The following is a 13,782-nucleotide window of genomic DNA, read 5'->3' on the forward strand; positions in this document are numbered from 1 at the left end:
ACTAGCTCGATTAAATTCTGGCGCTGCTGTGCAGTTGCTCCTTTCATTTGTTGGCACACTATGCACGTTTCAATGAAATTTTATGCAAGCATGCTGCAAGTTTGAAAACAAAACAACACTTTACCAGTCACCAAAAGGTACCGCACACTTCATCAAAGGTGTCACACACTATGGTTTGCTGTTTGTGGAGTTAATGTCACATGGTGATGGTGATGGAGGAGTCACGGTACAACATCCTTTTTCAGATCGCCCCCAAGTAATACTGGCAAACTGATGGGAATAATACCCAGAGTAAAACAGAGTTCCGAACACACTGTAATGTGGCTTGCAGCCAGCTATATTAACCTATGACCAGGTTCAGAACATCTTTGATCCAGAAATGCTGCCGAAGGTCATGTGTGACAAAAATGAGTGTACACAAAACCCCACAACAGACAAATTAAGATCTAGTCTTGATTATTCTGATTGCCATGTAAGAGTGTGGAGACAATGAGGTGGGTGTTTCTAAACTCATCATGCTGCAGAGCCCCTTACATACAGCAGAGGATGTATGAAGGTGTACCATCTAAACATAAGATCTAAAGGGAGAGGGATATCCAAAACATCTTCCTCTCTGCTGCTGGGAGAAAAAAATACAGTAGGTCATGTATATCTACAGTAGCTACATTCCACCCCGACACACACACAAACTTAATGTTCTGTTGATGTTAAAGCAACAATCAGCAGTTCTTCATCAAGACCATGTCTGAACAATGGTCAAACATGTTGTCGCAAACTCTTTTAATAGAGGTTGATAATAAGCCATAAAAGTATCGTGCTAGATCTTATAGGAGCCCCAGGGCCTTGAAGATGCTTGGTAAATGGAGTATGCAGGCAGTATCAAACAGTTGATGTTGCATGATGTGTGCAGACTGGTTATGTCTAAGCAAACAGGAAGTAACTATCATAAAACTGTTTTGAAATATCTGGTTTTGGATGGCATAAGACTTTTAAGTGCTTTCAGTCTCTTTGAATAGACTGAAATTAAATGAGTTTTGGATTATTTGCTATAGGCTTAACTCTATTTTAAAAACTCAGGCAAACAGCATTTTGCAGTATATAAAATTCCTCGTCACAAACACCGGACCCATTCCTAAAAGCTAAACCGAAAGCATTAATTTTCATGGAATGCAGAATATTGCACTGACATAAAACTTAAGGAAAATATATCCTTTTCTTGATGAAAGACTGGTACAGCGTAAAGAGAATTACTTGTGGAAAGAAGAATGATCTATTTTAGTTTTATTTCCCAATCTGTTATTGTTTTGTGAACAGAGGAAAATGCATTGTGAGAAATCTCGCTGTGAAACTACTATTATTTGAGACATGAATTGCGCATCTAATTGAAATATAATCTTGGCATTCAGGCAAAAGAAAAGCTAAGGGTATTTACGTTATCTGGAAGAATAAAGAAACAGGTTTCATTGCCGATTTCATAGAGACACCAGATTCACCTGCTACATCTATCTGTTTTGTGAAATTTAGTTAGCAAATTAAGAAATACAAATGAAGGAAATAATTACACATTAAAAAAAAACTTCCTTGAATTTAATTACCATTTTGTACATACTGTATACTGGTGCTTCTATACAAATAAAAACCATTTTTTATTTCTCTTATTTATGGTGATTACCATCTCAAAGCTCTTTACAATGAATGACATAACAGTCAGACATAGTGAAAGTACAAAGTAAAAGCAGCTTAAAAATACAATAATTATAACATTCAGCTTTAGGTTTAACTCTGTCATTTAGTCTTCTGTTAACAGAGGAAAACAAAAAGGCTGAGGGTATTCTTTCAGCTCAAATATATCCGTTTCAAAACAACACTTCTCTTTTTGGTGTTTTAGACTCAGTACTGAAAATGATTAATCTGGTAACTGTGTAATGTGGAAAACACAGAACAGGAATATGTAATGTCAGTTATTTGCATTTAGAACGTGTGTTCTTTAAACTATTAGTCCTGCAAACCATTCTGTGGAATCACAGTACTGGGCATTGGGCAGAGGAGGGAGTGAATCAACATTTTCTGTTAAAGCATCTCATGCTGGTATCTGCACCACTATCCAGATAGTGTGTGGGAGACCTGCAGGTTTCATGGTGGTGTCTGTACCACTGTCTTACTGGATTGTGTGGAAGAACTGTAGAATCTCATGCTGGTGTCTACACCACTATCAGTTTAGGAGAACTGTAGGGTACCACTGTTTTGGAGAAACTGCCCCTTCCTTTCCCACCAAGAAAAGCCCAAGCAGTTTCCAACCACCATCACTCCAACTGGAAAGATGGGTCATTTGGCAGTGACCTGTTACTTTGGACCCTTCTCTATTGTCGAGAAATGCTTAGGAACTCAGGATTTAGAAGGTAACAATATTCCTGACAGTACAGTACATCCATTTTAGACAGTTACAGCAGGCCATTGAAGAGCCTATATAGCTGTCTCTGAAGTAACCATCATTTTAAAAGAATTTTACATTTTTAATAACATAATACAAACACATTCCCTCATGTATATATACAATAAATTCAACATTCATACAGATACAGACCTAAATCAAATAACAATTATTACACAAGTAATTATTATTACAAAGGTAGGTTATTATACAGGTAAATAACACAGGAAAAGAACATTTAAAACAGAAGCTTTTACATGTGTTTTGATGCATTTTTAACCCATACAGCTGCTTCTTTGAGTTTGAGTACTTTGTACTCACCTATAAATATATACATTATATATTTCATTGGTATGAATACAAATTATTCCTTGTCCAATCACATTGCTGCAGGGAACTGTTTCATGAAGCATTGTGATTGGATGAAGAGCTAAATAATATAGAGACCAATAATATATATCTGTTTCCACCATATCTTGGAATGGGGTTCTTTATAAGGATATACAGTACAGTATATATACATTAATTACTTAAGAATTTTGGAATGTACTGTATACTTAACCATAAAGGAGTTTCTCAATGAGAATACTGACCCTCTTTAAGATCATTTTAAGGTAAAAATGTTTTAAAATGTACAAATATGTACTGTATGCTGTTTTTATTATAAGTATAGTTTTTACATCACCTCGATTCCACATGGACACAGGGGTTGACTCTTCAAAATGTCTAGTTCAGCTGCATGAAAGTGTTCTCATTCTGCGGTCATGTTTCCATTTCACTGCTCTTACAACTAAGAGTATGACTGTATTACCACACCAGGGAAAATCTTTGAATTGAAGCATTTCAGATACTGAAATGAAAAATGTTTCTATATATAGTTTTACATAAAAGGCAATCATATTATCTAGAAATATATTATATTATATATTATGTCCATCACAATTAGTGATCATATCACTAATGTAGACATTTTCAGTGAATTACCTGAGCAATAAAAAATGAGTCATTTTCCTAGTTTTTATATGTACTGTACTGTGTACTGTATGCAAAACAGGACATGCAATTGCTTATACCAGGCACAATAACAGTAGGTCGGAATAGCTGTATCATCTTATTCATACTGTATTTGCTGCTCACATTTCAGCCGAGAAGCCACACTTTGCTTGAGAAATGAGGAGAGAAAACCAGTGGAAGATCAATGGAAGCTAAAGTGCTGCAGACTTCCACAATGAGCCCAGCTTGGAGGCTTCAGGGCCTCTTTCAGAATTAATGAAACACATGTCAATTCACTAAACGCTTCTGGGGTGTTGTTAATGGAGAGCACACCGGCATGGGCACCGTACCTGAAGCCTGGGATTTCCTTCAGACGGTGGTAATGATTACAGGAGCTGCATGGCCAGGGAAAATAGATGAGGGAAATGAAGAGAGGGGAAAAAATAGAACACAGAAAAAAATGATAAACAACATGATGACAACAAAGAAACAAATGAAGGCAAAATGTAAACGACTTTCTGTTTTACCCAGCAAGCACTGGACAGCAGGGACTCTGCACATGGTGCTCAGAAAGTGAATTAATAAACCACCCACAGATTATTTGGCCCTCCAGGATGAGGGGAATTTATTAAAAAGATCACTCCATTCCCCATTTCTGTCCCTTTCTGGACAAATGCTAAAAAGAATGAATTGCTTAGCTGAAGAAATTGTTCTGTTATTTGTCATTTAGTTAATTCTGTAATTTTATCCTGAAAGGTCAACATTTTACTCAGAATTTTGCTGACTCTCTTATGCCACAAAAATTTAGAAATCTTGCGAGTAAAACAGGGTTTTACAATGTTGGTAAAAAAGAACCAAATGAAACCATTATGATCATGAACATGAAACATTAAAAACAAAATGATGGTGTGACATACAGTATTCAAAGGTTAGTGTGCAATTCACATGAAAGACCAAGCTAACAGAAGCTCGTGCAGGATATCCAGCATGATCTGGCAGACTTGTCCAACCAAGAGTAAAATCAAAACCAAAATCTACAGTATGTCTACACACAATAAGGCATTTTTATCTCTGTTTTCAATTCTTTTAGCTATGCAAAATCTGGAATCATTTCATTGTCATCACAAGTTTTGAAAATGTGCACAAAGGAGACAAGAGGCCCACACGTCAACAGGATATCCCAGATAAGGCGGTGTGGCTGTGCATCAAGGATCACCTGCTTGGCGGAGACCAATATGTTACAGTGCCACTCAGTCAACTGAGTCAAATCCGAGAATCTTAGATGCATTCAGCCAGTGTTATAGATACCATCCACACTACAAATGAAGAGCTCTTGTGTGGGACCATAAAACAGAGGTTTTTTTAGGTTTCGATTATGGCTCAAGCAAATCTTATGAATGTCACCTTTCCACCACCTCAAACATTAAATGATATGAACAAGAACAGTGTTGTAAAAAACTGCACATTTCTTATCTACACCTGTTTATGCAAGGTTCTCTCAATGCACTTACTGATTTATTTCTGAAACAGACACATAAACAAGAAGACAAAAGGGGAGGAACAAATATGACAAAACCTGAAAATGGAGTCCACTATGGCTTTTCCTACACAGCTTTTCATAATGCTAAAACAGTTGAAGAGAAAAAAAACAGCATAGTATCCCATCCCTCTGAGCTCTGAGAAGCTGGTTTTATTAACCTACTATGCAAGTCAATTAATATTTTCATTTAAATCAGAACTATAACAGAAGTTTCAATTACTGGCACTCTGCTCTGGAGAACAAGGAGTTTGAATGTAGGCCAAGGAGAGGAAATTCCATTAAGCCAGTGTTAGAAGTCTACTGTGATAGCTATCCCTGCCAGACTGACAAAAGCCAGCAAAATAAAACTATCCACTTGCTCTGCCCAGGGATTCCTCCTAGGAATCGCATGCACAGTGTGTAATAAGGTAGATGTCACTTACAAGATTAGTAGAGGAATTAGAAAGGTTTTTTCCACTCACCAAAGTATTGCATTGTATTATTTTTTAAGTATTGTTGCATTTGCATGTGTGCTTCATAACGTCTAAATAAGAACTGCTTATTGCTTGTTTTCCTAATGTTATTGCCTAGATCTCGCACTGCATTTGATATACGATTCCTTAGAGTCTGTCTATTATCAAATAAAATACCATTTGGAGCAAAGTAAAAGGAAGACTGAGTACAAGTCTATTACTGCAGCCTTGCACTCTGGGAGAGCAGGATCTGACTCCATACGTTCTGGAATTAACAAATCAGGTTATGCATGTCACTGGCCAGTTGATTTTTCTTAGTAAGGAGGGGAAAATTGGCAAAATGTACACAGCTGTTCGCTTGGAGGATATCCCAAGTGTGAAAGGGGTCACCATCATGCACCTTCCAGGCTCATGGATTGTGGCAGTCAAGGAGCTACAGTACTGTACACAAGAGGCCGTGGCATTAAGATCTAATTCAGAAATTCTCTCAATTTATTTTCCTGCCTGAATCAAGATCAACCTGCAAAGGTGATTTTCATAGTTTTCCTAAAAGAAAAACGCTGTGACATTTTCTGTTGCAAACACAAATTATCTATTAATAACATCAATTATTCTTCTTATTAAAAATTCACATTTTATATAAATGAATATACTGTATATTGTATATATACCATATGGATCAGAACATAAACTAAATTCTGATATTCAGTTTTAATTTGCTTTCTGTTCCCTTTTAAATTTTTTCTTTTACACTAGTCAGGGAAGGCAAAACATTTGCAATTTGGTCATTTTCTGTATTTTTCTAATTGGCCTTAAATAAAGCCCTAGTAAAGTACAAGTATTGTCAATCTTGAGCTACAGTGCTTTCACTATTAAAACCCTAAAGCAACACGCTCTCTGCAGAAGACACAGGAGAGCCAGATGACAAGCAAACTCCAGAGTACAGGACAGTACTGTACGTGACATTTTTTCGGAGAGGGAACAAACTGCAAATATCAAAGACTTGTTTGGGGGGCTTAACCCAACAGCCGACTGTCTTGTTTGTACTTTTGTGAAGATCAGCGGTAGCATTTTCCTGTACAAGTTGTCAACCCCAAGACAGTTTGTGTGTGCGGTCCCTAAACGGCATGAAACTGCTAGGAGACTTGCTGTTCTCTTTGCATCGCCACATTGGAATGAGAACATTTCACTCAATGTCAAGGCTCTCCACTCATGCAAATGATCTAGTCAAGATTAACACCAGAGAGGTATGAAAGATATATGTAAGATATTCAGGGCTACTGAAAAATGACACACTACTGCAATGGGATAATTATGTTACATTGAAGGGGAAAGCAAAGAGAATTAATAAAAAAATTACCATGACTGTGATGAATAGTGTCTCTTAACAGGGCCAGTTTATTTTAAACAACACAGCAAATGGATTTTCTAACATCCTTATACTTTATGCGTAAAACAATTTCAGTTATAATTTGCAGAAAACCGTGTCTTCTGTATTGACAGAACAGTGCACAAAATTTTGAATTACCGCATCAACACCAACAACACTGTGTGTTATTTAGTACTTTAAAAACCAGCTTCAGTACAGCTCACATGACACCTCCAAATCCAACATTAGAAGTGGCTAGATTATAGTTGATAGCATTGGACGGCGCCTTCCTGGCCTGGAGCAGATTGAAAGATTGTTAGCTAACTTCTCCAGGTCTATCTTTAATTTCATCTGAGCAATTTTACACCTGGCAGCATCACTAGGGTTGCCCTTGACAACGGACATGCCAACAGTAGGACAGTAAAACCTTCTGCCTTCCGTTCTGCTAGTGGGGAGGTTGCATTGCCTTACTCTTCCATGAAGTGCTAAACAAGAGTTTTTCATTTTTGACAAATGTACAGGTTGCTTATTGTGCAATGTAATATCTACCCACATTCCCTAAGATAGCAGAATGCACTGTACATAAACATTAGTCTGGGTGTCTTTAACAGAATGGAATGGAGTCCCAAGGGAGCAACCTTCAGTGCAGATAAAACAGTCAGCTGGGTAAACAGGGAAACTAGAAAACAGAATTGTAATCTACTTTATTGCAGTATCATTTTAATAAATGTTTTTTAAAAGAAAGCATCCCAATACTTGAGATATAATTCCCAGGTGCAATGTGAAAAATAGACAGAAAACTGGTGACATATACTGTACATCTGAAAAATCATTTAATCTACAATAAAGGCTAAAGTGAAGGATAAGTGATATGCAGTAATAGTATCAGTGGGGAAAATCTGTGTTCAGAAATGGTCTTTATTTAGCATAATTCTTAGCAATTTATTTACCAGGGGTTGGCTAAGCTAATGTGTGTGTGACAATTTACTTTGCTGATAGCAATCCGACTTTCAAATGTTAAAAAAATGTCTTGAAAATAAATTATGGAAAAATAAATACTTCATGTGACATACACCGACATTTAGATTCCAGCAAATTCTGGGAAAAAGAAATTTTGAGCCTGGCATGCTTGTTTGTTTTGATGCTAATCTGATCAATTAGAACTTAGAAGAGGAACAGACAAACAAACTACTCTGAACAAAAGCTGCTTGAATTCCACCCTTCATTGGGGGTTGGAAATCCCACAGAAAAGGTTATGGGCACAATCACAAAGCTACATCCACCCTCTTCTGAAAGAACCTTAGATTCTCCATTTTAATAGTCTCATTTGGTTCATATTTCCTAATGTCACATACAGTATTAAAAGTTTTTTTATAAATGTCAGGTTAGGAGTTCCTCCTGGTTCTTCTCGTTTTATCCAACAAAAAGAAAATCTAAGAAGTTACTTTGTTTATTCAGTTACAGTAAGTGTGTTATGTGCAGTAAAAAATTGTAAATCAAGAAGCTGCAGCTAAATACCTAAGGATTAGTTCAGGATTTATAAAGTGATAAAAGTCCCAAGGACTGAAGCGAAACATAACAGATGGTGCTTTTGGGACCTCAGGCAGGAGGCACATCTTTTCAGAAAGAGTCTCCTGCATCTGAAACATTCAGCTCATCTACATAGCCTGCACTCTGGGATCCTCAATGAGCATTTCTAAAACTCTTAAGAGACCAAGAAGCAATTCACAAAGATGGGTGAAATAAGCACTCATCACTTTGTATTTTATCATTGGCAGTGCTACCAAGAATTATGTGTGCGGTTGTATATCCATAAGTGAAAAACAGGCTTTTCTTGGTATACATAACCCATTTTAAACTACTCCAGAATAGTAGTAGCTACAGTACATACTGTAGTATGGCGGTTCACACACAATTTACACACACAACAGCACAACTGAAAGTGGCCTCACTTTTTTAACACTTTTGGTTATACAATGGAAGGGAATGAGATTCAGTTTGTGCCCTTGTGGCTGTGAAGCTCTCCTTTGGCCTGCCACAAATGACAGGATGGGAGCGTTGTAAAGCTGTGAGAATGCAGTCAGGCTAAACTGGATAAACGAGAACCAATTTAGGCTGGCCCCAGGTATATAAGGAGAGTGGAAAGACTATCAGCTTCGATTTAATGTGGACTCCAGGTAGGCTGGATAGCAGCTCATACTGTATGTGATAGATTACTCATCCCTCTTTAAGTTAAGAACTGACTTTTGTGTTTAAGACGTGAAAGAGATGGGACTCCTATTGTAGGTGGCTTAGCCAATAATGATGTGCCTTTACGTCCTGTAGTCCAGACACTGGCCTTTTCAGTCTTCTTTGTGTCATTATTCAACAGAGATGCCCCACAGCAGTGGGGTGAAGCGCTGATGGGACTGGGTGAATGCCAGTGGTCCAACAGGAATCAAGGGACTCAACATGGAATTCTGCGGAATGGCAGCCGGCTTTGGAATGTGCCAATTTAAGGAAAACAAAGCTCACACATCCCCTGCCTGTCCCCACTCTGAGGTTGAATAAAAACAGGCAACTTAAAATGGGGAGAACAAAAATTGTCATTTCAGGTTCAGAAAACAGAATTAAAAAGGTGAATGAGATAATTTTTGCTTTTTCAGTAGTTTAAGCTAAAAAACATCTTAGCTCCTGTACCACTCTACTTGTGCAGTGCCAGCCAGCCTGAAGTTTATTTATACAAATTTTGCAGTGTTTGTTTTTCAAAACAACCTTAAAACCCTACAGAGTTAGAACAATACTCTAAGGCTTACATACAGTTTAACTGATTCATATGTGTCACTGTCATCTTTGGTGATCATACTGGATGTCCAAATCCCAATCTTCAAAGATGATAAACAAACAAGAGTATTCCTACTCTATTTATATAATATTATTATCTGCTGATCTGGATAGAAAAAAAAAATTCAGAAAACAAGAGACAATACTACAGAGAGATAATACTTTTGTAACTTTTACTTGAAACTTGTAATTAAGAGCTTGAACAATTAAGAACTTTTAATCATTTCCGTCTGTGGTATGCTAGAATAAACAACATGTTATTAAAATTGAAGAGTGTGAATCCAGATGGTGTATTTTATTTTACTGTAATGAACATAAAAAACTAGCACGGATCGTCTGTAACTGTGAATATGACCAAAGTTACAAGGAACATAGCCAGCATTCTTTTCCCCTAATTCTCAAGGGCCTTATTTAACCATTTGAATCCAAGAAATTAATTGTTCAGTTTCCAGTTACAATACTGCTTTTAGTTTGCAAAAAGTCTTAAATCATGCAGGAGTCAGTGCAACGTACAGTAGTTGGTAAACAGACGCATGACTCAAGTTGTGGTTTCAAGTCACTGTTGCAGAAACTGCATTGCCAGTGATGGTGAGTGCTCTCTAATCCACTTACCACTACAGAAACCAGTATGAGCTCTGGATGAGCTGTCGTGGAGCCGATTTGGAAATTGCCTACAAATAATAATATATTAGAGATATTTGAATCATTTAGTAACTAAATGTACAAGACAACATCACATCCTTAGTAATCTTTATATTTCATTAATAATATGAGGATATGTAGCACAGTGAGTGAGTTTCTGGACTCCTGACTGACACATAGTCGATTTGAATCCCTGCTGCAGACACTACGGTTGTGCCTTTGAGTTATTTTACCCCATTTTCTCCTGTCCACCCATCTGTATGAAAGGCCACCTGCATAGTCTCTGTCATCATATGCTCTCATTTGCTTGACACCATGGAAACCAGGATGAGCTCTGGCCTGAGGAGCCACTGGGGCTTGTACTGTATAGTGTATAGAAATTACCCACCTTCTTTTACCACACAACAAAACTGGAGAGGGTATGAGATATCAGGATAAAAAAAACAGACCGTAAGAGTTGAGTAGCTTATTTGAGTTGCAGTGTTGACTTTCGCATTCCCATCTGTTTGCCGAAGCACAGTTTAAGAAAATGTGTAATTTCCAAAAGTAAAAATAAGAGGAATTGAGCAGCCCTCTTCTCAGAGAAATGTATCTGCTCATATTTACAATGAATTCGAGTAATGAGTCGGATGAGCACAACAATTGTCAGAACAAAACTTGACCGGCATTAACTTTTTCAGTCTTTTACTGGGCCACGCAGTACAGCAATCTTTTTTTTCCCCTAGCACTTAACTCCTACCCTTGTCACCATCTGTCAGAAAAGGTTTGCACCTTCCCATTCTGTGGCTCGAGAGCCTGAAGAAACAAATGCCTAACAGAGCACAAGCTACCCTCCCGAGAGTCCTTTCAAAGACATAACAAGCATACTGCAACTCTTTCCACTTCCAAGGGAAATACACCTTCTGTCACAACGCTATGTTTTATTGCCTTTGGAAATGTTTTGAGTGGCAGTTTGATGCATTTTGGCAAATATTTCTTTCACTCTATTTATATATTAATCACAACTCACCAACTTCAATTGATTTACAATACAGAGTAAAAATACCCGGCAAAGCGAGGTATGTATCTACAGTTTAATCACCACAGAATATACATATATATACTGTATATAGATTCATTAACTGCTGAGACAGACATCCAATTATTCTAACCATACTGTGTGATCATTGATCAGCGTGGAACAAGATCTCAGTCTGGACTTGTTTGGAGGGACAGCCATAGTGCTTCTAAAGAGCACGGTTTTTGTTTATTATTATTGTTTTTCTTAATACATTAATTTAATCAACTTTATTATTTTTATTATTGGTCTGTGTTTGCAGGTGTTTAGTGAAAGGGATTTAGGGAGACCCAAAAAAGACTCCCTAAGAACAGACTTGGCTGCCTCTATGTAGGAGATAAAAGATCATTTCATTTTCTCATTATTTACAAGTCTCTTCCACAATTCAGTAAAGTGTTTGTATTCCTATATATATGGCACAGAAGGGTTAGTACTTATCTGGGCTGTATGACACAGGTGGTTGAAGGTGTGCCTGAGACAGCAGTCTGGATCAGACTGACTATACACACTACAGTACATTGGTGTGGTAAAGCACCTGTGTTAATTACAGCACCTTATACTGGAGAAAAATAAAACTACCTCTAATTATGAATGTGTTTTATAATTTTATAACGGTTTATACAGTGTGTATACTGTATATAGCTCATTTAAGAAAATGGCAGTGCTGCTTTTCCCAATTGCCTTAATGAAATCTAAACCTAGCTACACTCACAGCCTTACATTCTGAAAATCATTGGTGGCCTAGATTACATCAAAGTTGTGAGACACCCCCTCATCACAAACTCAGAACACAACTTTCTATTTGATAGAAACTTCTTACTTCTATCAGTAGAAAGCTGGCACTTAACGCTGGGTTTGAAATTTGGAAATTGGCAGGCGACTACAGTTTAGTTCAACATAGGTCTACAGTATGTTCTGAATATTGGACCATAAAGTGCGGTAGAGTCTGGTGAACACAGCAAAGGCACAGAATACAACACATGGTCCAAATCTGTGTTACACGTGACTGAAAACAAGGATTCTTGCTATATCTCATGAGAACTCTGTTCTGTCGATCAAAGTTGGGTTCATAATACACACTGTTCCATCTAAAAATCCAAATTCACAGGAGAAGACAGGACAGAAAAGCACAAAAACACTTTTATTTTGCTCATACCCATCTGGATGTTCGCAACAGTATTGATCCAAGACGGTTTTAACCCTGCTCTGTTGGCAACGTGGATTCTCCTTCTGAAACAGAAATTGCTTTCTAAAATAAAGCACTAAAGCAGCAACCACCTGTTTTCCAATGAAATCACTGGAGTCCTGTGGGAGGAACACAATGTACCATGATCAGTCTTTGAAAGAAAAAGCTACACAAACAACAGCCACTTGCTTGGAAAAGCAGATCTGAAAAGCACCCGCCTCGCCCAGTCTGTATTTAATTAAGATGAGAAAATGACATGTTTCTTAAGAGTTGGCTTTATCTAATCAACACATCCACAGTCAAAACACACTTTCCTTCGCACAGCGCTCAGTGTTCAAGCCATGCATTTCACAAGACTCTGATAACCTTTATTACAATCAAAGCCTGAGCATCGTTTATCAAAGAGAACTGGTCATGCATATGCAAATCCTGCCTCTGTATTATAAAAACCGACCCGAGGGCACGCACTATAGGAAATCAGCACTAATAAATGCACCAGGAACCTCTCAGCCTTCATCTGGGATAATTTCTAATTTGCTTGAATGGGGTAGATAAGAGTTATTTAGTTTTCTGACTTCAGTCTGACAAAAGTACATCTCGGTGTCTGCATCTAAAGTGAAAACTGACATCTAAGTGCTGATCGCAGAAGAGGTACTTTATTAACAGCACAATGACATACTTCAAAAAAACGCATTTTGCTTAAATTAATCCTCCTACTTTCACTGTTGATTTTTTATCTTTTATTTTTAGATTTTTTTTAAATTACATTACCTGTTATTTTAAAGCAATGCCATTTATTTAATATTAACACTAACCAGTTAACTGAATTGTTGAAACTGGCAACAATATTACTTATGTCATTAATTACCTCAATACCTGTTTTAAATCGGAATTTATTACTCTAGTGTACTCTGGATGTCTATAAAACTTTTTTTAATAATCTTGAAAACAATTAACTTCTTCAAGTGCTTCATAGAAGGTCACCTTATTCTGCATGAAGATCCAAAAGTAAAATACTGTAAGTCTCTGGTTTAAATACAAATTCAAAACAGAATTTGTCAACGAGATCAAAGATTAACATAGTTCATGATCCAATCATGTCTACACCCCTTATAAGAAGAATGTAAACAACACTTGAATGACAAGTGAAAAGCCCTTTGAAATGCTCACTTTCCACTTCAGTTCACAAAGAAACAAATTATTATCACTCTTTGAATATTGTGTCAATGCTACCACTGCAGACAAATCCCATATTCACCCAAGCCTTCCTTCAGATCTGACCATAACAT

General features: G+C 37.2%; 1 protein-coding gene across 7 annotated transcripts in view; it reads right to left on the reverse strand.

Moving 5' to 3' along the window:
* The window catches only part of ccser1 (coiled-coil serine-rich protein 1), a 265,676-nt gene that overhangs the window by 53,540 nt on the left and 198,354 nt on the right, over positions 1 to 13,782 (reverse strand). For 2 of the 7 annotated variants that reach the window (XM_088628650.1, XM_088628652.1), the window contains one exon: positions 3,775 to 3,819. The exons of 3 other annotated variants lie outside the window; for them this stretch is intronic. In XM_088628650.1, the coding sequence (XP_088484776.1) occupies positions 3,794 to 3,819 (26 nt within the window). In that variant the 3' untranslated portion in view covers positions 3,775 to 3,793. Of the gene's footprint in view, positions 1 to 1,565; positions 3,820 to 13,782 lie in introns of those variants that run through there. 2 more of the 7 variants (XM_088628651.1, XM_088628649.1) reach the window with 1 other exon arrangement.

This window comes from Lepisosteus platostomus, chromosome 4 (assembly GCF_059453375.1).
Source record: "Lepisosteus platostomus isolate fLepPlt1 chromosome 4, fLepPlt1.hap1, whole genome shotgun sequence".
NCBI lineage: Eukaryota > Metazoa > Chordata > Actinopteri > Semionotiformes > Lepisosteidae > Lepisosteus > Lepisosteus platostomus.